Source organism: Thrips palmi, unplaced genomic scaffold, assembly GCF_012932325.1.
Source record: "Thrips palmi isolate BJ-2018 unplaced genomic scaffold, TpBJ-2018v1 HiC_scaffold_1, whole genome shotgun sequence".
Lineage (NCBI taxonomy): Eukaryota > Metazoa > Arthropoda > Insecta > Thysanoptera > Thripidae > Thrips > Thrips palmi.
The window spans coordinates 8873545-8898305 of record NW_023144620.1 but is presented as its reverse complement, the minus strand read 5'-3'; the positions used below and the strand labels follow the sequence as shown (position 1 = coordinate 8898305).

General features: G+C 59.5%; 3 protein-coding genes across 9 annotated transcripts in view; 2 read left to right on the top strand and 1 right to left on the bottom strand.

Annotated features, from left to right (window-relative positions):
• The first annotated feature begins 544 nt into the window (after positions 1–544).
• Positions 545–3048, top strand: LOC117654054 (protein SMG9-like). Of its 2 annotated transcripts, none has more exons than XM_034400205.1 (9): positions 545–729; positions 982–1133; positions 1222–1292; positions 1380–1581; positions 1661–2032; positions 2110–2257; positions 2337–2475; positions 2559–2685; positions 2761–3048. In XM_034400205.1, exons 1-9 carry the CDS (start codon positions 706–708, stop codon positions 2837–2839), a joined length of 1314 nt encoding a protein of 437 aa, XP_034256096.1. In that variant the 5' UTR covers positions 545–705; the 3' UTR covers positions 2840–3048. The 2 variants fall into 2 exon arrangements, with proteins under 2 accessions (XP_034256096.1, XP_034256088.1); XM_034400197.1 differs by having other exon boundaries at positions 979–1133.
• A 795-nt stretch (positions 3049–3843) lies between these two features.
• On the top strand, positions 3844–13460 carry LOC117653952. Of its 3 annotated transcripts, none has more exons than XM_034400148.1 (7): positions 3844–3937; positions 10448–10672; positions 10746–11032; positions 11112–11305; positions 11755–12290; positions 12371–12552; positions 12632–13460. In XM_034400148.1, exons 1-7 carry the CDS (start codon positions 3927–3929, stop codon positions 12727–12729), a joined length of 1533 nt encoding a protein of 510 aa, XP_034256039.1. In that variant the 5' UTR covers positions 3844–3926; the 3' UTR covers positions 12730–13460. The 3 variants fall into 3 exon arrangements, with proteins under 3 accessions (XP_034256039.1, XP_034255948.1, XP_034256033.1); XM_034400057.1 differs by lacking the exon at positions 3844–3937 and adding an exon at positions 6910–7046; XM_034400142.1 differs by lacking the exon at positions 3844–3937 and adding an exon at positions 9515–9712.
• LOC117654032 (protein zntC-like) overlaps positions 13450–24761 on the bottom strand; it is a 26059-nt gene continuing 14747 nt past the window's right edge. For all 4 annotated transcript variants that reach the window (XM_034400169.1, XM_034400186.1, XM_034400160.1 and 1 more), the window contains exon 3: positions 13450–14581. In XM_034400169.1, coding sequence (XP_034256060.1) covers positions 14421–14581 — 161 coding nt within the window. In that variant the 3' untranslated portion in view covers positions 13450–14420. The remainder of the gene's footprint in view (positions 14582–24761) is intronic.

Here is a 24761-nt window from a genome sequence, read left to right as displayed (position 1 = left end):
ACGCGCCACTTTTTGTTTTTGTTGCATTTTATTCTTGGTTCTTTTTTTGTCATTTTTCTTGTTTTGTAATTCATTCCGAAGGTGTCCTTTCAATGAACGTCCGCCCACGTCAAACATAGCTTGCTAAAATTGGCCAATGTCATGACATTCCAATATTGGCCAGTTTTAGCAAGCTATGTTTTACAAAGGTATCCAAGTAGAGCAGTGCATCACACTCGCCTCGTGTTTTTGTTTAAAAAAAGATCCTAATAATTTCGAGGACGGACTAGGACGAAAATTCATCCAAAGACCACCTTACATGCTGCAAAGCTTTGATCTAATATATTGACCACATCCAAAATTTACTAAATTTCCAAATTCTGAAGAAAAACATATAGTTGCATCATAATTTTTCTGATGCCGGGGCGAGAACTGCGAGAAGTTAAGTAGCGTTCGAAGGTGGGACTCCAAGTCGCTGCAGACGGGGAGTATGGACAGACTGCGTGAGTTCTCTGTCCACAGGGAGTATCGCCAGGGTTGCTGAACTGAATTTCTCATACTGAAGGATTGTTTTTGTGCCGGTCTTCTGCTTCTAAATGGCACACATCATAACCTTACTGCAATGCTCGTGTTAATTAATTTGTTTTTGTGAAATTGTTGTGTAAAAGGCAACACAGACAGTGACTCAGTAAATTATTTTATTCAGAGTGCTAGGTTCTATTGAGAATGGGTGATAGAAAAATAATGAAGGTGAGAAGGAGGCTTTGTGGCACATGCAAACTATTTATTACCATTATCTGTTGTCTCCCTTTTCTTCTCTGTTTTGAATCCTTAAATAAATCCAACTTTGATGTATCCTCTTAAAGTTTCGTCAATTTATTTTAAGATCGTTGTTACATTTGGTCTTTTCGCATTTGCTGTGTTGTTTCTCTCAATTCAAGGTTTGCGAGTTTGCTCTTGCTCTAACCCGTCACTCATTCTTCACCTTTTTTTCTCTAGCAGGATGAAGGGGCAATTGGTCGCAGGCCGCCAGTGCTACTTGTCAAAAACGATCACGATACTCTTGAAAAACCTCCCACAATCATACTTCGAACGAGGGAAGGTGAAAACCGAGCAGTTTCTCCTAGTCAAACAAGAACACCCATAGTATTGAAGTAAGTGTATTACATCGAGTAACAGACTATAATTCTTCTCTATTTGGCGTGAATTAAGAGACGCTAATACTTCATACTATCTTTGCAGAAAAGAAACTTCTGATTCACCTGCGCAACCGTCATACCAGCTAGCTTACAAAGCCAGTGCCGCTCCCCAAGGTTTGTTACTATTTTTGCCAGAAAAGTGGTCAAATACATTCTCTGTGACACCATGATACTTAGGTGAACTTGTTGTTTATGTTTCAGTTGCTAACCCTTTAGCTCCGTCTCCAAAAATGAAATCTAGTGTGAAGCTTATAGATGAAACAATGCAGTTTTGTGATGTACCTACTGATTCCTTCATGGATCAAAATGATTTCTTAGTTGTTGGGATTTTAGGCCAGCAATCAGTTGGTAAATCAACAGTTTTGTCTCTTTTAGCATCAGGGAATCCTGCTCAACCACTTAGGTAAGATTGCTTTCATCCAGTTAATTTTTATTTTTGTTGTTCTTATTTTTTTAATAATTCTGAAAAACTGGGTTTACAGAGACATGTGCTTTAAGCCTCAAGATTATGAGCAAGCAATAAATGCAACTCACTGCACATCCGGAGTGGATCTCTATGTCACAACAAATCGAATGCTCCTGCTTGACACACAGCCTTTGATGTCGGCATCCGTATTTGAAAGGATTTCTGATTTAGATGGATCATCTAGCTCTTCTGTTCCTAGCACCAAAAAGTATCCTGGTTCATCTGCCCCATCATCCAGTTCTGGTCCAAGTATTGGCGATGTAGGTTTACTGACTAATATGGATGGAGCATTAGAAATACATTCTTTGCAAATGGCTGCCTTTGTACTTTCCGTTTGCCATGTTGTTATATTGGTTCAAGATTGGTTCTTTGACCCTGATATGATAAGGTAAGATTTTTGATAATAAAATAGGCCCAGTTATTTCAATTTGAAAAATCTATTTCACAATTATTTTATGGTTACAGATTAATACAGTCTGCTGAAATGTTGAAACCGCCCACACCAACAACGGCTGCGGATGAAACTTTAGTGGAGTATTTCCCACATCTGTTTCTTCTCCACAATCAATGTAAACCATCCGAGTTCACTCCTGACCACATCAAAATGATGCAGGCAAGTTGTCTTTTCCTGAAAAGTTGGACAGTTATTTTTCAGCAGAGATACTAATATCAATATTGTGTTTTGTTTCCAGTCTGTTTACAGAGACTCTTTCATAAAATCTAAACTGGATATAAAAAGCGGAGTAGGTGTTGGAATGGGTGGTATTATAGACTTTGTAGACACCGAGGCATGTGGGGAACCAATAAATTTATTCTTATTACCAGACACAGGTGAGTGTGTAATAATTTTTCAAGAGGAAAAACACTTTTTATTTGGACTTTGGTGATTGTTTACTTTTAACCATATTTCGCAGATGAAGAAGTTCCTCATAAGTACTGTGGTCACCCAGGGTTTAGTGATTTGCTCCTGAAGATGAGGCAGCACATTTTGGGTGTAGCAAAAAGACCCCTCACACACCATCCACTCTCTGAAAAAAATTGGTTAGTTCTGCTTAGTCTTGGTTACATTTTGCAAGTTAATTTTAAAACAATTATCATGGGTTTTCTTTGATACAGGTTACTTTACGCATCAAAAGTTTGGGATGGCATCAGAAAAAGCTCATTTTTTCATGAGTACAGCCACTTTCTACCTTAGGTCAATAAAAATTAAATTTTACAATCAAACAACTGTGACAAGTGTTTCAATTTGCATGTGATCTAGTTTTGTAGATTGCATTTAATGCGATAACCGCCAAAAAAAATGGGTAACATATCATCTCATTTTTTTTTTGTTTCGTGTACCTGAAGTGTCAAATTCCTTTGTGTCAATTCTCCCATGAATAAAGTAATTTTGCTGAAATTGGATCTGGCACTCTTTCATTATTTTTTTTCAATTCTGGCCATTAGTTGCTTAGATATGAGGATAGATAGTAAAGTAATGTGCAAAGGATTTTCAGTCTAAGCAGCAGGAGTTGGCTCCAATTTTTCCCTTTCAATTCATCGAATTTTAAATCTGAAGAGAGAGATTAAATTTTGCGACGGTAGGTCGTGAGCTTGAGGCAGGATGCGTGCCTTTGCCGTGCCGGTTTACGACTCCACTGTAAAACGATAAAATAAACTACGGTCGCGACGCTGCCGCTTCAGCTGCGTGGTTCCTTCGGCGAGCGCACTTTTTGCTCAAACTTTAACGGGGAGCTGACCGATGCTCCGCGACGTGAACAACGCGCCGCGAAGTTCGACTCGCGCCCGACCGCGTTACAGCCCCCTTTGACATGGAGTGCTGAGGTCACACGGGTGCAGTCCCGTCCGCGGGGACGTGCCCGGTGTCCACGACATCCGGAAACCAAGTTTCAGAAACTTCTCGCGACGATTTCAAGTGCGCGCCGATTTGAAATCACGCGGTTAGTCAGCACCCCTTCGGAACGAGAGCTGTGGTGCAACGCGGCGCAACCGGGTGCAACGCTAGGCGAGTCAGGTGATCCGTGCTGAAGCTGGGGGGACTTCGGGGAGCCCGGCAACAGCTTGGCCGGGCCTCGGCTTCGGCTCGCGGCGGGACGGCACGGGACGGGCAGCGCGTAGACGAGCACCTGCCGCGACGACGGCGGCCTTATCGACTGATACTGCCAAAGATCGGGGTATAAGAAAAGCAGTGGGGAGAGGGAGCTGTCTCTTTGCACACGGCACTAAAGGGAGGAGGTCGACGGTGCTGAGGCGGGAGAAGAAGATTGGAACAAGTTGCCGAAATGTATCTCAGGTTGGTGTCGGGTGAAATGCAAGGTGGGGAGGCCCGGGGCCATGGGCCCTGGGCGCGTGGCGCCAGGGTGCTCTCCAGGCCAACGCGGGCTGCCGATAGGGACCGGGGAAGGGAAGGCCAACGCTCTCGGGGTGGATTTCAACCAATCGAAACTTTCTCTCTCCTCGTTTGCCTGCGAGTTGAGAGCGTTGAACACGTTGGACTCATTTGACTGTTGGAGGGCGTAAGGGCGCCCCGTGGCTACTTCTGCTGGGCGTGAATCGGCAGCCCCTCGGGTCCGGGCAGCCGAATGGGGTTGCAGTTAGTCGGGCTTTAACCGAATACCTGGGTTTTCCACAGCTAAGGCGTGTGAAAAAGGATAAACCTTCGGATAAAAAACAGGAAAACGTAGCTTCTCTTTTCCTACCAAGATTAATTTCAAAGACTGCTCGGGGCAACGCGCCTCCTTCCTCTAAAATAGTACTATTTCCTTTGAGTAAGCCAAGCCCTCATTATATGCGCTTTTTAGGTCCAATCTGATAGGATTATTTTGTCATGATAGTGACTGTGACTTTGATCGTATCAGTAGAGCCCGGATCAGACGTACCGCCATTCCTTGAGAACAGTTCCGCCCTGCAAGAGTCTCCGGCCTTCGGGGAAGTTTGGCTTGAAACTCGCCAGGAATCCCCCCCCCATAAAGAGGAACGGCATCCATATTTTTGGCCTTAGCGTTGAGTCGTGTGTTTGGAAGCATCGCTGGCTTGCGGCCTGTGGCCTTAAGCGCCTGTGAGGTAGGCCTCCGGTCCAGCCCGCTACACACCGGTGAGAAGACGGGGGCCTACCTCCATCTTCACAGGCGCCAGGTAGGCCACCGTCTGCACGCCGGTGTGTCGCTGTACTCGTGTTGGCCTACCCCAAAGGCGCTAAAGCAGCCAAAGAGTGCACAAGACGGAACTTGAACCAGACAGGACGAGCCAATTCCGTGGTCAGCCAGCAAGCAGTTGGCCTGCAAGTGTAGCGCTCTAGAGTGGCATTTTGAGAATGTAAGAACCTTTCCCGCCCGCGCGAAAGACCAACAAACAACCTGTCCCATTGTTCATTTCATAAATAGTGTGTTTCAATCAGGGGCAAGCAGCTACTGCATGCTGTTGTTGGAATGTTTGGAGGAAACTTTGTTTCCGCTACACTGCCTAATCGTGCTCAAGTACTCGTGCTGTCGGCACCCATGCCTGGCAACAGTCCACTCCAGGCCAGACGTGCTAGCCGGCCGCGGCGTCATAGTATGCCGCTAAGCCCGGCCGTAGGGTTGAGCCCCGGATGAGCCGGTTTTGTTACATTTATGTTGCTATCAGGCGGACGATAACGCGTCGCAGCTCTTTTCTCACTCGCGCCCTGCGCCGCCTCTGCCGTCGCGCGTGCTCTATCTCCGTCTATCTGCAGCACCTCGTGTAGCACCTCGTGTAGCACACAAAGCCCTGACAAAGAGAGTGCCTGTTCCGCTTCCCGACGCGGCGGGCCACGCACAGCCAGCACCCTTGCGTCGGCGAAAGAAACGACCAAATAGGACGGACGTCCTCGCATCGCATAAATCGTACCGTTTTTCCGCATTTTGGGGATGTTAATTTTTCCTGATACTAAAAGGGAATTTTAAGGAATCTAAGAGGACGATGTAGGTGGAGTGGACTGCGGGTCGCAGTGAACTTGGCTGTGTTGGTGACCCTATTGGAGACCGCGTTCCTCGACACTCTTCCAAGAATGAAGCCCCCTTCTCAATCAATCCGTCGACTAGACTCACTGAGTGGCTGGCCGGCGGGCCCGGGTGCGCCTCGCCTAGGCATGCCTGGCAACCCAACCTACACGGTCACGCCCGGTCACGTCGCCACTTGCGCCCGATAAGCAGGCAACCCACTCGACCGCCGCGTCTGAGTGGCTTCCTATCTCGTTACTGCGAAGCGTTTCGGCCCCTTGTTGATCTGCCGAAAAATGTCGCTATCTTTGGTGCCCCGCGGCGGAGATATGACGTCCTGGCCGCCGTCGGACACCCTCCTTGGTGTCCGTGGATCCGTGGAGGTTTGTCTATTCGCTGTCCGCCGCCACGGCGCTCAGTGGGCCAGACAGACGCCGGTGGCCAAAACTCTGGACGCGTTTTGAGCTCCAGAGTCGCTAAATAGGACTCGAACCGAGCGTGTGACCCTACCAATGGATTCCTCGTTCGGAGAGCAATCTATTGGTGGGGTCACACGTTCGGTTCGAGTCCCATTTAGCGACACTGGAGCTCAAAACGCCTCCGGGATTCTGACCGCCTCCACCGGTCTTCTGGCCCACTGTGCGTCGCGCTGCTCCGAGGTGCGAGTGGGCGCGAGGGGGGCGGTGCGGGCGTGCTGACGTGCGCAAGTCCAGCCTTGCTTCGCCTGCACCAGGTACAGTCCGTCCGCCGCAAGCTGAGCCCCGTGTTCCGTGCCCCACTGCTGCGGGTGGTCTCAGCTTACCATGCGCCCGTCCGCTCTGACGACACCCCGCGGCGCCGGGCCTCGGACAACCCCCGGGTCCGCGGCGTGGAGGTCAGCACCCTCGGCGTCGGGGTCGCCGGCGTGGTGCCTAGGCCACGCGGACGCACTTTGGCGGCACGCGGCGCGGTAAAAATTCGCCGCGCTCAGCACGTCGTGTCGTCGCTGTCGGGGCGCCGCGTCGCCGCTTCGCCGCGAGTTTACAAACGTTCAGGTCATTGTTTCGGTTGGCCGTGCGTGCTGCAGTGCCGGCCAGGGTCGTGCCCCGTCGTGCCCCGTCCCGTCGGTCTGTCTCCGTGCCGTCTTGATTTGCCAAATCGAGTGATGGCTGCCCCGGCCGCAACCAGTGGCGCAGCCAGTGGCGCAGCCAGTGGCGCCGCCGCCTCCCCGAAGACAAGCACGCCGCGTCGCTCCGCCCGCCGAACCAGGCCGCCCCCGAGCCCCGCGTCGACGCCGTCCTCGACGCCGTCCCCGACGCCCCGGCCCGGGCCCCCCGCGCCGCCGCCAAGGCCGCCGTCCTCCCCGTGCCGCACCGCCTGGTTCACTGCCCTCCTCTTCGGCCCTGTCGTCTGCGGGGTCATGTTGGAGGACATCATCGGCTACGTACGCTCCTGGTGGGATGGGTACGTCAACGGCCGAGCGCGCTCCGACCTGGACTGCGGAGCGTCATGTCGCTGGTTCGAGCACCACCGGGGCCGGTCGCTTTTCGCCGCGGAACGTGTTAATTTCCGCCGAGCTTCGGAAGACCCCGGCCCCAGCAAGGAGACGAGTCCGACAGTGAATCGTGAAGTGGACCCGAAGTGGCTCTCGTGATGCGGGTTTGCCGATGGCGCCGCCGATGTCGATCCGGCTGGGACCGCCAGCGACTTCCAGCGACCGCCGCGGGGCGGCTGGGCCTTCGCGTGGACCTTCGAATGGGACTGGGCCGGCCGCGGCACGGTGCCACGGCCAAGGGCAATAAGTGGCCTTAAAGGAAATGTCGGCCATCGTGTCCACCAATTCGCCGCCACGCGGCCGTCGCCAAGTCGCGTCGTTACAGTGCGGTAACTGTCGCGCGATGTTGCATTCATAGTGTGTGTGCGCGCGCGCGTGTATGTGTGTGTGTGAGTGCGGTGAGTCACGATAGGTGCAGTGCCTTCAGGAGCTGGGAGACAAGCAGACACTCCCAGTTCGCTGAAGCTGGACAGCGGGCGCGTCGTGGAGGGTGCGTGCGAGCAGTGCGAGGGTGCGGGTCGTGCGCGGTGACCCCGCCTCGCTCGCGCCTCGCTCGCGCCTCGCCATCCGCGGGGCCGCGCGGCGCATGACGCGGGACGTGTCCTGGACGTGTCCGCGCATAACCGTGTCGGCATGCGCCACGCGCACAAATAGCCTTCCCTCCAATCGCACTCGCCGCGTCGCGCTTTAAAATAGCAGGTCGTAGTGTAGTGGGATGAGTCCACTGGATGCTCCTCGTAGACACAGTCGTCAACCAGAATGATTTATGGAGCTGAAAGTAAGAGTCTTGTTGACGACAGCGGTTTGCGCGTCAGCGCTTCGTAAAGGTTGACTGCGACCTACCTACCTTGTAGTGCTCATGGCCAGTCCAGTTCACACTCTAATCTCTGACCCACTCCACTCGATTCGTTGTTGGTCCTCTCGGTGCATTTGCTTGCTACAGAGCACGGTGTAGAGAGGCTACAGAGGCTGCCCGACTCGGCAGCGTCACCCCCCCCCCCCCTTTTTCCTCCGCCGTCGCGTCGTGCAGTGAATCCTGTGGGTCCGCGGGGAAGTCCCGGGGGAAGTCCCTCCCTTCCTGCGCACGGCCGCCAGCTCCGACGCTCGCAGCCCCCCCCCCCCCCCCCCCCCCCCCGTTCTCCGGAAGGCGCTACCGCCTGACGGGCAGGCAAAAGTCGCACTTTTCCCTGTAAATAGGCAAACTTTTGCCGCCCCTGAACATCTCTCTGCAACCGCCTCTGAGCGCGCGGTGTCCCAGCCTCTGCCCGACCCGATGCTCACCGCAGTCCGCCCCCGGTGCCGGAAAATGTCCGAAGTCCTTCTGGCCCCACACGAAGCGCGACGTTCTTTCGGGTGTCGTCGCGACGCTTCGCGCGATTCCCATTCAGATTGGGGATCTTGATTGCAACTCTTGTCCCCGTGGGCACTCGACGGCCGATAGCCGGGCCGAGATAGCGGGCCGCGTGCGTAAGCCGGCCAAGATTCAAATCTCGCCCGACTGATTCCGAGAATCGTTTTCGTCGCCCTGTCTCTTTCGCACTCGCGAGGCGTGCCGAACAGGTGCGAGAGAGACAGAGCGGCGAAAGGCGGCGTGGGAGGGCAGCAAGTCGGAGTGAAGGGCCGCTAATGCGTCAGTAGTAGCATCGACCGGGCGGTGAGGCGATACGAGCTGCTTAGCCGCTAAGCCGCATGATCGAGCCACAATGGCGGCGGCGGTCGCGGGAGGAAAAATCGTCGCACCCTCGCCACCACCACCGTCTTATCATGCTGCCGTGCTCAGGGGAACCCCCAAGAAAGCGAAGGTGTCCGATTCAATCTTAATCTTCACAGGGAAAGGCGGCTCTGTCGAGCATTCTGGACAAGGATACTGCCGGTAAATGTTTTTCGCATTTGAAAATTCCCCCCCTTTCCTTCTGAAAGGCGCCTCCGACACGTGGTTGTCGCGGGCGGGCGCGGATCCAGTTGGGGGGAGGGGGGGGGCAAAAGGGCAGACGACCCCTTCAGCCCCCAGATAGCCGCCTGTAAGCAGGCTAAAAGCACTTCGACCCTCCCCGGCGCCGCGCCGGCACTGGATGCTATGCGCCACTGGCTGCGCGTAGCTGCGCGGAGTGCGGGGGGTCCAGGGCGGCAGGGGGGGGGGGACCACGCCGCCGACGTCCGCGGTATCGGCCACTGCCGACGGGTGCTGCGGGTGCGGCGGGTGCCAGGATTCGCCCTGTCAGCGGGCCGGGCAGCCGGTCGTCCTGGCATGCCCGGCCCGGGACGCCGCCGGGACCCCGGGACGCGACGCCGGGACCGGGACCTGACCTGCCCGCCAGATGGCGTCAGGTGCCCGTGGACCAAGGTTGTGCCCGTGCGCTCCGCGGACGCCGCCAGGACGCCGCGCGACAGGTAGCCCGATCGCGCATCGCGAGGCGCGTGGCCCGAGGCGTGGTCCCTGCCCGCGTTGTTGTGATGGCGATAGGCGGCTCCGCTTGTGTTCGGTAGTCTCTCGCCGAAACTGATTAAGCTCACTCCTGACGTCGTCGACGTCGTTCCGCACCCGCGCGATGGGCGTTCTTCACGGGCACGACAGGTAGGACCGACGTCCTCTCCCATCGGAAATGTTGCGACTTTCTGCTTTGTGGTTGTCGTTTGGGTTTGCGCTTCCGTGAAATGCCCGGCGTGTGGCATTGCAGTGTGCAGAGCGCTCCAGGGGGCTGTCCAGAAAGCTACCGACGTGTGGAATTCCCTCGGAGTGACCAGGCCTGGGCAGTGCAGTGTGCCTTAATCAGTCCCAAGCGGGGCCTGGCCGGCCTGGCCCTGGGACTGGCCCTCCTTGATCACGGTGCAGCCCGTGCCGCTCGGCCCTTTGCTGTGCCTTGCGGTCGGCCGGTCGGGACGGGACGGCAATTTAGCTCGTTTAAGGGCCTCGCCGGGCCGCCGGGGCCGCCAACGTACGTGCGGCATGACTTGCGTGCCGCCGGGGTGCCGCACAGTGGGCCAGAAGACCGGCGCCGGCGGCCAAAACTCTAGACGCGTTTTGAGCTCCAGAGTCGCTAAACAGTACTTAAACCGAGCGTGCGACCCCACCAATGGATTCCTCGTTCGGAGAGCAATCCATTGGCGGGGTCACACGTTTGGTTTGAGTCCCATTTAGTGACTTTGGAGCTCAAAACGCTTCTTTACCACCTCCAGGATTCGCGCTGTTTTGACTCTGTGACGCAGCAGTACGCCTAATCTGGTTGAGCTACTGTACAACGGGCGGTGCGTGCGGCGCCCCGCTGCAGTGTAGGGCGCTGAAGCTAACCGGGTCTTTTTATCTCCGCAGCGTCGCTGCACACAATGGCAGCTGGACCGGCACGGCGACGACGCCGCTGCCGGCCGCCCTGGACGTCGGCGGCGACCCCACGCTCATCGCCAAGGTGACGGCGATGGCCGTGCTGGGGCTGGCGTCGCTCTCGCTGGGGCTGGCGCCGCTCAAGCTGGCCGTCTGGCTGGGCTGGGACCGGCACGCCAAGGCCTCGGCCAACGGCCCCGCCGACGCCATCCATGGGTAAGTCCACGACGCCCTCCTCGTGCTCGATGGGGCCACGACGGCGCGCTTCACGTTCTGACTGTGTTCGCAGCCACGGCAGCCCGGCGAACGGCGGCGCCATGCTGTCCTCGCTGCTCTGCTTCGGCGGCGGCGTGCTCATGTGCACCACGTTCCTGCACATGCTTCCCGAGGTGCAGGAGGCCTTCGGTGAGCTGGAGGAGGGCGGCACCCTCCCCGAGTCCTTCGCGGACATCGCGCCGTACCTCCTCATGTGCATCGGGTTCTTCATCATGTACCTGGTGGAGGAGCTCGTGCACATGTACCTGCACTGGCGCAGCGGCAAGCACGGCCACAGCCACGGCCACAGCCACGGCCACGGTAGGGACTCGAGCGCTTCGACCTCTTCGTGGGAGCCCGCCGGCGTGCTATGCTGACGCGGTCCTTTTTCTGCCCCCAGGTGACCACGGCCACAGCCACGGCCACGGACATGGCCATGGAGAGGGGCACTCCAACCTCGCCAACATCAGCCTGACCTACGACGTGGAGGACGCCAAGAAGTCCCCGATCAAGTCCATCAAGTGGCGCTCCCGGGACTGCAAGCCGTCCACCGTCGTCCTAGAGTACGCCGACGGCTCGGAAGTCAAGTCTGAGGTGAGCACTGAGGGCCACTGTCACAGCGTCACAGCGCGCTGCCGGCTGTGCCTCGAGGGACTTCCCCGCGCCGGATGCTGGGCGAGACCCGTCTGGGGGTCGCCGACGACGACATGTCCGGGCCAGTCCGGCCGCGCCGCGTCGCCGCCGCGCCGCCGCCGCGCCCCCGCACGTCACAGGTGTGCTCGTCGAGGTCGCGCGCCGCGTCCCATTGTGTACCCCTGTCTGGGCCTCGGTCTGGGCGGCGCGCGGCGGCTGCAGCAGACAGAGCACGTGCCGAAAATGCTTCCGAAACTTGTCACGTTGAACGGGCAGGCCGCGCCGAGTCGCGTGCGTCGTGCGGATAGGGCACGCCGAAGAAAGAGCGACGGCAAAACAATGCGGCGGTCGAAAAACAAGACGGTTTTCGCAGTGGAGCGGAGTGACTCACGATACCTTGTCGTCCGCAGGTGCCCAACGAGTACCTGGTGTCGGCGGTGACCTTCGCCACGCCGTGGGGGCTGCACGCCAGCCCGGCCGCCGAGAAGCAGTTCCTGCGCGTGGACGCGGAGCGGCCGTGCTGCAAGGGCGTGCCGCGCCTGCACTCCATGACGTGCCACAAGGCGCACCACGAGCTGGAGATGGACGCCGCCATGCCCGACTTCATGGCGGGCGCCAACAACCACTCCCACGCCGTGCCCGTGGCCGAGGGCGACGTGGACCCCGACGAGGACGCCGTGGTGGTGGCCATCCGCGGCCTGCTCATCGTGCTGGCCCTGTCCGTGCACGAGCTGTTCGAGGGGCTGGCCGTCGGCCTGGAGGGCTCGGCCAGCAACGTGTGGTACATGCTGGTGGCCGTCGCCTGCCACAAGCTGGTCATCGCCTTCTGCATCGGCGTCGAGCTCGTCGCCATGCGCACCAGGACCATGCTGCACGTCCTGTACGTCTTCACGTTCGCCGTCGTGTCGCCCCTCGGCATCGGCGTCGGCATCCTGGTCACCGAGAAGTGAGTCATTCGCTTTGTCCTTTGCGGCGTTGGAAATTCGATTCACGACACGCGAATTACTATCAAACGTTCGGTTGCAGCTACACCAACGTGGAGGGCGGCGTGGTGCCCACGTTACTGCAGGGTCTGGCCACCGGCACCCTCCTCTACGTCGTCTTCTTCGAGATCCTGGAGCGACAGCGCGCGGGCGGCCACTCTGGAATTCGCCAGTACCTGGCAGTCCTCGTCGGCTTCCTCGTCATGTTCGGCATGATGTTCATCGGTAAGGACTTCCCCCGGAGCTGTTCTATTTTTTTTTAACGTATGACGTTTTTCCATACTAATCCACGCACTTCTTGCAGGGGGCCACGAGCACCACCACGACCATGATCATGACCATGACCATGTCAGCGAACACATCCTCAAGGCCAGCAACTACACCGTGCTGCACACCCATTAAAATTTAATTGTTGTGCCACCGCAAAAACAGATGACATGGTGTGAGGTTTACTTTGGTGAAAGCAGGGTTCAGGATCTCAACTGCAAAAGCTAGACTTTACATTCGCGGGAGGAAAAGTAATATATAGTGCCATATTGTGGTATAGTAAGCTCGAGACTCGTGGGAGACAATGCTGTTTCGCGGAGATTTCGACTTCTGACTTTCGTGAGGTTGTGGTAGAATGCATTGGTTGTTAAATGCACACTAGAATCTCTGTGTCTGAGAAGGAGGGAGTTGAAAATGAAGTGTTCGGTGTTAGTATTACCTTATTTTAATTAATTTAATGGATTTCATTTGTACATTATGCAGCGCTCTTAGACACTTTTGTGTGTTTTGTGCCTGTGATATGAGGAGATCACGATGATGACACAATAAAAAGAACATCTTTTGAGCTCCTTAGCTCCGAGTGCCTTTTCCTTAACGAAAATGCGCTGTGTGTCCTGGCTTGATGTGGTTCCGACTGAGCTATTAAGTTCTCAGGGTTTCTTGAGAAAAGCCTTCATGAAGTCTGATTTAGAATGTCCTTATATAAACACATACTTTATACTTATGTAATTTTGTGATAACCTTATCTTATATTGTTAGGCATTGATTCAGTTTTAGTAATGTATTTCGAGTTTTACTGTGAAAAATTATGTAAATGATGGTTGGTACGGTTGAGGAATAAAAGTTTGATAGAACTTTTATGAGAATACTGAAAATGTGTTTAATTTGTACATACACGCATAAGACAACTGTACACCATAATAACTAACTGTTGAGTCATGATTTCATCTAAACTCTGACTAACTCACACTTTAATGTTCGTTGTGGTTCTCTCTCACTCAATATAATTCATTTTTAAGCAGCGAGTTCTGTCATTTCTGTCTTAAATTCTGCTCTCTTAAATCTAAAAAACTTAATTAATCATTTCTAAAGCAATCACATTGAGGTCATAAGTCGAATCACATGCTATCAAAATGCTGACTTGTGCTATTTTGATTTGGCAAAAGTGGTGGGCCCAAATCCTATACGCACACTATAGTCAAATAAAATGGGAAATTTACTTATGAACGGGTAACATTTCATACATATCACTTCTTTTCTACAGCAAATTCAAAAAAGAGTAACTCTTACACTTCGATAGTTGATTTGTATAAAACACACAAAAGTGCTCTATTCCCCCTATAAACAGAAGCCTTATAGTCTTAGAGTATATTTGCCACTAAGCAGTTGTTGTACTAACAACTATCTCACTACCCTGAAATCGTTTTTTGTTTAAATAGGAGGATGGTCAAGGGTGGACGTTTTCAGTCTGACATTTAGAGAGTAATATCGAGGAAGTAAGAGAGCGCTGAAATTAATCGTCGTTCTCCCGTGAGGCCTGTTGAAGCATAATAGTTCCCCATTTCGGCCCTGTCCGAAAACGGACGTGGAATGCCTTTGCGCCGCACGTCGGTTCAAATTCAGTCAAGTAGATTAAAAAGCTGCACAGGGAGGGCCCTAAAGTTAACTGCTTTTAAAAGTCCACATTAAGGCAGCCATTTGACTCCACCACGGCGCTTCATTTACACTCACACACATACCTACACACACATTCATACACACAAACACACTCGCTCACACACACGGGTTCACATCACAGGCGGTCTTGTAACTCGTCGGGCTCCACCTCAGCTCGCTATCCTGGCCGTCAGGGCCTCGGCCACGTGCATGGCGGCCCGGGCGGCCGCGGCGGGGACGGCCGTCGATGCTTGGAGGGGGTCGTCGTCGTGGTCGTGGTGGTCGTGCTGGTGGCCGCCGTGGCCGCCGCCGTGGGAGTGGCTGTGACTCGCTGCAACACACGAACAAGACGGGGATCAGACGGCGTCCAAAACACACACTGACGTCCCTCTGTCTCTCTCGCACTCATGGGGAGTGCCGTACAGGTGCGAGAGAGACAGCGCGACGAAAACGACTCTCGGAGTCAGTCTGCAGCGGTGGTGCGCGTCTCACGCGCCTAGCGCTTAGGCAGCCCATCCGGCTGGCGTCGGGTCCGCGGGGGTCGGGCCGGGTCTGGCGGCGCCGCAGGCGTGGCCGAGTAGGCCGAGAAGCGGTCCGCGCTGCACTCGGTGCGTAGTGCGGCGCAGTGCAGGCGACCTTGCTCAGGGTCACGGCGCGGCTTGGCCGCTTGGCGCACGGCGACTTGCAAGGGAGTCTAATCGGGGACGCGGGGGAGGGGGAGGGGCGCGTAGCGGGTCTCGTTCGTCTCGTTGGCGGGGCGCGTTGATGTAGGTCGCCGTCGATCCGCATCGAATGGCGATGCCATCGCGTTGTCATCGTCGTGGGTAAACCACGCGGCGGGCAAACACGCGTAAGTACCCGCTGGGGGGATCCCGTCGCCGGCGCCCCGCGGCCAGGGAGGCGGTGCACTGACTCACCGACGGAAACCTGTCTTGCGCGGGGACCGCGGGGACCGCGGGGACCGCGGGGACCGCGGGGACCGCGGGGACCGGCTCCAAACGGCGACATCGAGACCCCTCTCGGCGACGCGGCGCGGTCAGCCCGCCCCGCCCTAGTTCCGACGCCGCCAGCCCCGAAATAGACATCGCGGGGGAGTGACAGAGCGCGAGGCCGCGCAGCCCCCGCCGCGCCGGCGCGCTTAGGGCCGGCCCCTTATCGGCCGAGTCGTTGCGGTAGGGCAGGCACCCGGCACTCTGTCTCTCTCGCACTCATGGGGCGCCCCGTACTGGCGCGAGTGAGACAGTGCGACGAAAACGACTCTCGGAATCAGCGTGCAGGTCTGCCGGGCCGGCAGGCAAATGCGTCGCCAAGTCGCGACCAAGGCGACGGCCCAGGCCCGGGCCCGGGCGGCGTACCCAAAAGTGCACGCCACTGCGAGATACGCCAAAACAGCCCAAGTCGCCGCCAGACCGCCAAACCGGGCGCCCTCGCCTCGCACGTCCTGATTACCAGCGCGGCCAACCCTGGAAACCCGCGGGGCCGTCCGGGAATCACCATTTTCATTCATTTCTACCGCATGGGAGAGTGCTCGTTTTACGTAAAGTGACGCAGGCGCCGTGAGATGGCTTCATGGCTGCCTCGCGGTGAAGCAGTGCCTGTCCCAGGTGGGTGTGGGCCCCGGGTACTCGACGGTGGTGTTGCCGGGCAGCGCGCCAAGCTTCGGTTTCACTGGCCGCGGACCGTCTGCAGACTGCTGCCGAGAGTCGCTTTCGTCGCTCCGTCTCTCTCGCACCTACACGGGACGCCACACGGGGGCGAGAGAGACAGGGCCATGGAAACGACTCTCGGAACCAGTCTGCTGGTGCGCTCTAGCTCGCTCGCTCGGCCACGTCTTCCGAGTCCGCGACCACACTGCCGCCACGCCACGCCCAGCCACGCCCCCTCGGCACGTCGTACGTGCGACACTGTCACCGTGGACACCGTAGACACGGTGCGCCTCCGCGGTCACCATGGCAACGACAATACCGGTCGCACGGTCGTCACGGCTGTCACACACTTGTCACACACTTGTCCGCGGGAGGTTTGGCGCGGAAGCGGCCGAGCACGAAGCACACGTGTCGCGGTCCCGACTGCCCCGACGTGGCCTGAGTACAACTAGCGAAGAGTAATCGATCTACTCCGCGCGCCAGGGACTCTCAGCGCCACGCAGTGGGCCAGAAGACCGGTGGAGGCGGCCAAAACTCTGCACGCGTTTTGAGCTCCTAGTCGCTAAACAGGCCTCGAACCGAACGTGTAACCCCACCAATGGATTCCTCGTTCGGAGAGCAATCCATTGGTGGGGTTGTTCGGTTCGAGTCCCGAGTGCGAGAGAGACAGGGCGCGAGCGCGTGGTTCGGGAACACGACTGCAGGTGTGAGCAACACTGCTCTCCCAATCATAAAGGCCCTCCTGCTGGCGGCGGCCCAAGGAGGTGGCTCACATTATTCATCGCGACAACCAGAGAGAGAGAGAGATAGCCACATCCCGCGATGGCATGGAGATGTGGCGGTAGATCTCTTGCGCCGTACGCGTCCCCTTTACGTGGGGGCGTGCCTGGGGCTGCGAGTGTGCCCGCGAGGGAAGAAGGAGAAGGAACGGAGGCGCGCGAGGCTGCCTTCCAGGCCTTCCAGGTGCCTCCACTGATTAAGGCCGTAAAGCCAAGAACGGCCGCAGTTCCCCTCTTCCTCTCGCCGGGTGCGGAAAAAGGAGAGCCCTCTGAGGGCACTTGGTGTCGTGCCTTCGCCGGCCTCCGTTCAGAGGCCGGCACCGCACTGCGAGTCGAACAGCCAGCCGCCCGAGGGGGTAACCACTCGCGTAATACCCTGTACACCAAAACCGTGTATTACGCGTAATACACGTGATCGTAATACCATTTTTGGGTCAAATGTGCCAAATTTTGGCATTTTAAGGCCGTAAAACACGTGTAATACACCGTAATACAGCGTAATACCGAGTAGTCTGTACACGATTTCTTGAAGTGTTTACCCCCTCGCAGCCGCCAGCGCGCCACACAGCAGGTGCTGCTACACTCGCCTGGACAAAGAGACAGAGAGAGACAACAAGAAAAAGCGCGTTAATTCGCTTCATGGCTGCCGGCCGCGCCGCCCGCCCCAAGGCCGCCGCCGGTAAGGCTCGCCGCCCCTCTCCGCCTCTGCGCTCGGGATGGACATGCGAAATATTATGCTAAAAAGAGCTTCCGCGGCGTCCGTTCGCGACCCCGGCGGCTTGCGGCCGCCACGCTGAGACGGCCCTGCTCGACGCCAAGCAGGCCGCGACACTGAACCCTGGACCGCGAGGCAGGCGAGGCGCCAGGCAGCACGCAACCCGGGGGCGGGTGGGGGGCACTGCCTCGGGCACTGCCCGGATCCCCGACCACGCCGACGACGCCGCCAGGGTTACGGTGCCGGGGCCTTTCTCTGTCTGGCGGCGGCGAGGCACGATGATAATTTGCCAAGTGTGAAAACGAAACGGTTTTACGGGCCAGGAGCAAGGAGGGGCCCTTCTGGAGCGCGGGGGCGGAGGAGGGGGCGGCACGCACGCCACCGCCGCCCGTGCAGCACTTTCAGAGTTAACGACCACCGAGGCTGCTTGACGCTCTGCTTGACGCTCTGCTTGGCCACCGCGCCCCATTCTGCCGTTTTCGGCGTTGCAAAACGGAAGGCTGGCTGCGGCGCGCTGCCTGCACTTCGTCGTTGATCCTCGTGGCGACACGGAGACACTGTTCCCAGTGGTTCCCAGAGCGCCGCCCCCTCCCCCTTGCCCAACGACCTCACGTTTCCTTATGACTTTATTGCCGCCCCGACGGTGACACAAGGCCTGGCCTGGCTAGCGCTTGCGCCCCGCAACACCCTGGTTCGGATCGGCTCTCTAGGCCGGGCCGAGGGCGGGCTGCTGGAAACAATTGTCCAATTGGCAGCCGGCTTGCACCGCGTCCCGGACAACGTCCTGGACAACGTCCTGGACAACGGCCCGCGCCGCGCCCCGTACAACGTCCTGTACACAGTGGCGGCGCAGGACGTGAGTCGTTAGTCGTTACCGCCTTCGCCTCTCGATGGAGCTGATGACCGTCGGAAAGGGACCGGCAGCCGCCTGCCGTCGCTCTGTCCCTCTCGCACCCTTCCGGGACGCGCCGTGAGTGCGAGAGAGACAGACACCTCGCTGGCCCCGGCCGACCGGAATGACGCCGCCGCCTTCCGGCTGCCCGGGGTTCCCGGAGTCCTTGGACTTGGAAAGCAGCGCGCGGCCGCGCAGGCAGCAGGCAGCACGCGACCGACGCACAGTGGGCCAGAAGACTGGTGGAGGCGGCCAAAACTCTAGACGCGTTTTGAGCTCCAGAGTCGCTAAATAGGGTCCGAACTGAACGTATGGCCCCACCAATCGATTCCTCGTTCGGAGAGCAATCCATTGGTGGGGTCACATGTTCGGTTCGAGTCCCATTTAGCGACTCTGGAGCTCAAAACGCGTCCGGGGTTTTGACCGCCTCCACCGATCTTCTGGCCCACTGTGCGACGGGGGGACCGACGGGGGGCCCGGCCGCCTAGGGCGCAGCCTCGGACACCTAGCCAGGCAGGCAAGACGGGCCAAGACCGCCTATCTATCTCGCTCTAGCAGGTTCGGAGCGCTCCACAAGTGGGAGAGAGACCTCCCTCCCACGCAGTCTGCAGGCGGCGACGGCAGTCGGAAATTGAGTGTGGCCGCCACTGTGGCCGCCACTGTGGGCGCCGAGCCGATCCTCGAGACTGGGGCGACGCGGCCCCTGCCCCCGAATCGGCCCTCTAATCCGCGGGGCATCTGCGGGCAAAGCTTTGCAGTGTAGCAGCCGCAGGCGCCGTCAGGGTCAGGGACTATTCGCGGACGGCGCGGTGGGGCGGGCGCAGAGTTCTGCAATGGGTGGGTTTTCTCGACCCGCCGCCGTCTTGCGCTCTTGGCCATGGTTCCACGACCCGGCCCGGCTGGGTGTGCACGGGTCGGGTCCGGACCCGACCCAGCTCTAGGAGCGGGTAGACTCTCCACCCGGGTCCCCGCACAGGCTCGACGTCTGCTGCGGAGCCGTGTCCGCAGCGCGCTAGGCTCGGCAGCGCGCCGCTCGGCCGCAGCCGTCCTTGTCTCTCCCATAGGTCCGCCTTGAGAGCGAGAGAGACGCATGATGTGCTCGCTTCGTCCAGGCAAGCGCGCACCTCAACGCCGCTCGCCGGGCCGCCAGCGACACTGCCGGACGGTGACGGGGACCGTCCCGGAACAGTTTGACAACATTTGGCAGGGGGGGATGGCCAGACCGCTGCCGCTTCGCCAAGACCCGTGCACAGTCGCTCTCTCTCGCACAGCCCAGGCGGCGGGTCGAGCCGACCCACCCATTGCAGAACTCTGGGCGGGCGTCCTGGCCGCGGACCTCTAGGCCGTGTCCGCGGACTGCAGCGGCGCGACCGGCGAAGCCGCGAAGCGCATTGGCGCCAAAATACATAGTGCGCGGCGACGCGGCGCGGTTTCCTAAAATAGACGGGACACGGTAACGGCCGACGAGTGTCAGCGCCGAGGTTCCCGTCGAGGTTCTCGTCGAGAAAGCCGCGCCGGGGATGGGCGGATGGGCGGCTAACAAGAAGCAGCAAGTACGCGCGACGTGTCTCGCGTCTCGCTGCAGTGCTCGCGTCTCTCTCGCGCTCACGGGGTGACCCAGCCCGCGGGGGAGCGAGAGAGACGGAGCGACGAAAGCTCAGTTCGGCCGCGCGGCACGATTCGCGGTACGACTCCACGCGATACGCGACGCTACTCGTGTTCTTTACTTTCTCAGTGGCGTCGCCGCCGTGCGTCCCAAGAAGCGGCCGCGCGGCCACGCGGCGACGCCGGCAGTCCAGTGCGGGGGACAGTCCACGCCAAAAGAACGGCCCCGGCATTTAGGGTGATGACAGGGTGCGCCCCGTGGCGCCGGTGGACAATGTGGTTATGCTGTCCCGACGACGGGGTTGCGATCCGGGACTGCCCGCCCACCGGGCGCCGCGCGCCGCCCCAAAGCCTTGGCCGTAAGGGGCACCACGACCTGCTCGTCAACCTGTCGTCGCCTCAGCCGTGTCACCGAGGCCTCGTAGGTGCAGGCATTACGTGTCAAGGGGCTTGTTCGCACGCCGGCGACGCGGTCTGCGGGCCGGTCCGCGCGGACAGAGGTGCGCGAAGACTCCCCTCCCCTCCCCTCGGCCCCTCGGCCCCTCGGCGGCGTAGTTGCGGTGGCACCGCCGCCCCCTCGGCCGCGGACATAAATCCGCCCGGCACGCGATGTAGCTCACGGCCGCGGTGACTGTCCCCCGGACGACGGCCGCCCTTTCTGGAGGAGCGGTGACTTGCGCGCCGTCCCCGAGTGGTCCATGGCTTGGTTCATGACTCGGTCCATGACCCCCCGAATCCACGACTCATCGGCTCCCCGGCGGAGATCGCTTCGTTTCGCCTCGTCCGACGCACTGCACCGGGAAACTAGAGCTAATCGGGCCGAGAGAAAGGGCTGCACGCCGTAAGCGCTGCAGCTGGACAAGCAGCGCTCCTTTCTCTCGGGGTCATCGCTCAGCATCGTCAGCGCCGCCCCCGGCCGGGTCATCCCTCCGTTAACCCTCCGGCCGGCAGCAGCAATCTCTCGTATAAAAGAGAGATTTAAGCCCCGGCGTGGCGCGCGCACACACACACACACACACATGCGGCGGTGCGTCACGTAGGGCAAGGAGGCTTCCCGGAGGCCGGAGCGGCCGCTGGACCAGCTGGGCCTCGCGGTGACGCAACGGCCTCTTTTTGCCCCCGCTTGGCGCTCCGCTTGGCGCTCCGCTTGGCCCTCCGCTCCTCGCCGCGCGTTACTTAATTCCCATTTCCGCGGCCAGCGCGCCCAAATCGCGCGCCACGCGACCGGCACGCGACACGGCGGCCGATACCACACCGGTAGAACGCCGCGAATCGGAGAGAAAGAACGCGTGGAACGTGAAGCAAACGCACGGCGCCAGCAGGCTGATTCCAAACAGTGCTTTCGTCGCTCTGTCTCTCTCGCGCTCGCGGAGGGCGTATGGGTGCGGAGCGAAGGGACACTGCAAGCGGAATCAGTCTGATGGACAATGCGGCGGCACCGATGGAGCCAGCGTGTGCAGCGGCCGGGCGTTGTTAGGTCAGACCTCGGCGTCGATCCCCCCCCCCCCAAGGCGATGGAAATTTCCCCCGGCCGGCTTCGATGCGGTCCAGCATCAAGAGCAGCCCCCCGCAGGGCCGCAGCCCATGCCGTTCGGCGGAACGCGGCGAACCGACTCCGTCGCGCCAACAGACAATGCGCTTGAGGTACTCCTTCTCGCGAACCGCGGATCAGGTGTGTCGCGTCGCCAGGGGCACTGGGAAAAGGGGGAGGGGGAGGGGGCAGGGTCGTTGTCCACGAGCACGCAGTGACTCACACCCGCCGCCGCATTTCGCGGGGAGGCGTGGCGGGGCGCGGGGGAAACTCACTGTGTGTGTGTGTGTGTGTGTGTGTGTGTGTGTGTGTGTGTGGTGTGCACTGGAGCCACGCGGCGACCCCGACGCGGCACATGTACGCGTCCTGCATAACGCGGTACTTCTTGGAGGCGAGCCGAGCCACGCCCAGGCGGGGCGGGCAGGGCGGGCAGGGCGGGCAGTCCGGGCTGTGGGGGCATACGTGACGTTGGCGGGGACGGCGGGGCCGACCGGGGGGCGGCGCAGGGAACACGGTTTGCGGTTTTGCCGGTTTTGCGGTGCTGCGGTTTCCGCGGTACATCGAAATTCGGGGCGCATAGCACCTGGCGGCCGCGCCAACGAGTTGCCCGCGAAAACGATCGACGCCACCCGAAGCGAGCTCGAAGGTGCCCGAAGGTGCCCGAAGGTGCCCGAAGGTGCCCGAAGGTGCCCGAAGGTGCCCTAAGGTGCCCCCTAAGGTGCCCGAAGGGGACGTCAAAATGTTGCGCATGCACTGTGCACGCACACCACATGCATACTGTCTCCTCTCTCTCTCTCTGGTACACTCACACACCCGACCGTTTTTATGAAGCTCGTCTCACTCAGTCATGTGGGTGCGTGAGTGCATGTCTGCTGGGTGTGTGCCTGTGTGAGTGTGTGTTTGTGTGGACCCGCGTCGGTGTTGCGGTAACCGCAGCTGGTGCAATTTCAAAGCGCACTCGCTTATGGGCCTGCCTGCCTACCTGCCTGCCTGCCTGTCTGCCTGCTGCCTATGCCCGGCTGATATTTTTGCAATCGCCGCGGCGCAAGCCGAAAGGCACACACACACATGCACGCAGGCACACACACATCATTGCCTGCTGAGACGTGACAGGACGCGGCCTGACGGACGAATAGCGTGACGGCGTGCCCTTCGCACACACATGCACACACACACTCACACATGCTCGCGAGCGAGCGCGCAATGCCCACATTCCTGACTTTCGTTGCTTTGCTTTTTTAATTTCTTTCAAGTCATGTTGTTGAGCCAAACAAACGTGATTTGTCGTGTCTCTGCTCCAGCGCGTCCCCGTGCCATCCAGGCGAGCGCCTCGGCCCGCCCCACCCCGCCCCACCCCGCCCCACCCCGTCCACCGGCGTGGTGTGTGCGTCACACATCCTCACCCAGCGTCGTGCCGCGCCGTGCCGCGCGACAGAGATGCACAGAGGTGTCCCGTTCAGTTGGGCGCGGCGTGACAGCGTGACCCGGTGCCGGCCTCACCCCTCCTTACGGCCCTTCGCCCCTTATGACACGCGTGCCGCTAACTTGAACGCCCCCCGAGTCCTTTCCCTTCTCGAACCTGTTTGCGTTGCGCAAGTCGGATTGATGTCGGTCGCGCCGCGGGGGCCGCCCAGGCCGTGGCCCAGGCCGCCACTCTCAAAACGCTCCGTCCATTTATCTATCTATCCATCCATCGGCGCCGGTTTGAACGGTTTGAGCGACGTGCGTGTACGTGCTTACGGTAAAGCGGGGCCTTGACTGCCAACGACAGGGAAAACCCGCACCGCGACATGCAAGCGCGTCAAGCGCCACATGTAAATCAACACCCGGCGGCGCCCGGCGGCCAGGAGAAGAGAGGACTGGACAAGGCAGGATGCGGCAGGATGCGCGAGCGGCCAAGGAGGCAGGCACTGCCGGCCACTGCCAGAAGATCGCTTTGTCACTCTGTCTCTCTCGCACACCTACGGACAGCCCCATGAGTGCGACAGAGACAGAGCGACGAAAACGACACTCGGCTGGCGGGCGCGGGTACTCGGCACTCTAGTGCGCGCATAACCGCCTGATGACTTCGGGAAGAGAGGAGGCCAGAGGCCGCCGCCGAAGGCTAGGAGGGGGCTGTGAGGAGCAGAGTTGTCCGGCAAGAGGGCCACGGCCACGACCAAAACGCTCCCCGACCTGCGATACCAATAATTCGGCCCGCGGGAAACAATACAACCCGAGGCCTTGCTGAACGGTGTTGCCCCTCTGCCCGCGCCGGCCCAGCCTGAGGTCCTGCCCTGCAGACCCACTCCATGCGCTCCAGGCGAGGCCGCGTCGACGTCACGTGGCCGCTGGCCCTGCTGGCCCAGCGCTGGAGCTGGAGCAAACAGCAGTCCTTGCCAGGCTTGCCAGGTCACGGCGGGGTCCCCGCACGGCCTCACACGTTCGGTTCGGGCTGCTTGTGGAGCGAGTGGACGCAGTGGACGACGCCCTGCCCGGCCCGGCGGCCCGCTCCGAGTTCATCGCTCCTAATGTGCCGCCGTCGGCAGCCTCGGCAGCCCGGCCGGGCGTCCCTGCAGGAGGCCCTGAACATGGCGGGCAACGCGGCCGCACCCCGGGCGCAGCTTTTATCCCGGGATTCTTGACGCGCGGCGCCACACTGCACCTCGGCGTCGTGGAGTACAGTGGCGGCGACCTCGAGTCCTCGACACGTCGGCGTGCCGCGGCGCGCTCAGGTGAACTCGGACTGGGTGACGGCGGCGGGGTTATTGGCGGTGATAAATGGGCCTGCTGGCGCTACGCTGGCGCGGTGCTGGCGCCGGCGCTCCGTCTCTCTCGCACTCGCGGGCCGCTGGCTGAGGGTGCGAGAGAGACGGGCAGTGTTCGGCGCGCCGCGTGTGCCGTCGTCCTTTCTACTGCACGTCCTTGGCGCGCCGCGGGCCGCGGTGTTCCAGTGTGCTTTTCCCCTTTCACATGTGTTGCAGTGCAGGCGGGCTCGGGCTGGCGGGCTGGCCCCGTGCAGCGCAGCGCGCCGCCCGCCCGCCGGGGACACTGGACACGTCGTCGCGCTGCCCCCGTGCGTCCGCGTGACGTGGCGGCGCGCCGCACCTCCCCGACGTGCGTCGACGGCGTCCCCGCGCACGTCAGCCGCACGTCAGCAGCACGCCACATGCCCGTGCAAGGAGCACGCCCGACCGCAAAGGAGGCGAGGCGGGTCACGGCCAGGCCGGGAGCCAGGCCGACCGCAGCGCTCTGACGGCATGCAGTCCGCGCCAGGTCTTTGTGTGAAGGGCTTTCGGGGCAGAACGTTCGCTTCGGAACCAGGTCGCGACTCTAGGGCCGCGCCCTTTTCTAGTGTAATCAC

Excerpts from the sequence above, each read along its gene's own strand:
- LOC117654054 (XM_034400197.1), top strand. The coding sequence starts at position 706 with ATGGGTGATAGAAAAATAATGAAG. Across the intron at positions 1,582-1,660 it reads AATCCTGCTCAACCACTTAG|AGACATGTGCTTTAAGCCTC; the intron begins GTAAGATTGCTT and ends CTGGGTTTACAG. Across the intron at positions 2,686-2,760 it reads CCACTCTCTGAAAAAAATTG|GTTACTTTACGCATCAAAAG; the intron begins GTTAGTTCTGCT and ends TCTTTGATACAG.
- LOC117653952 (XM_034400057.1), top strand. The coding sequence starts at position 7,003 with ATGTTGGAGGACATCATCGGCTACGTACGCTCCTGGTGGGATGG. Across the intron at positions 7,047-10,447 it reads GTACGCTCCTGGTGGGATGG|CGTCGCTGCACACAATGGCA; the intron begins GTACGTCAACGG and ends TTATCTCCGCAG. Across the intron at positions 11,306-11,754 it reads GCTCGGAAGTCAAGTCTGAG|GTGCCCAACGAGTACCTGGT; the intron begins GTGAGCACTGAG and ends TGTCGTCCGCAG.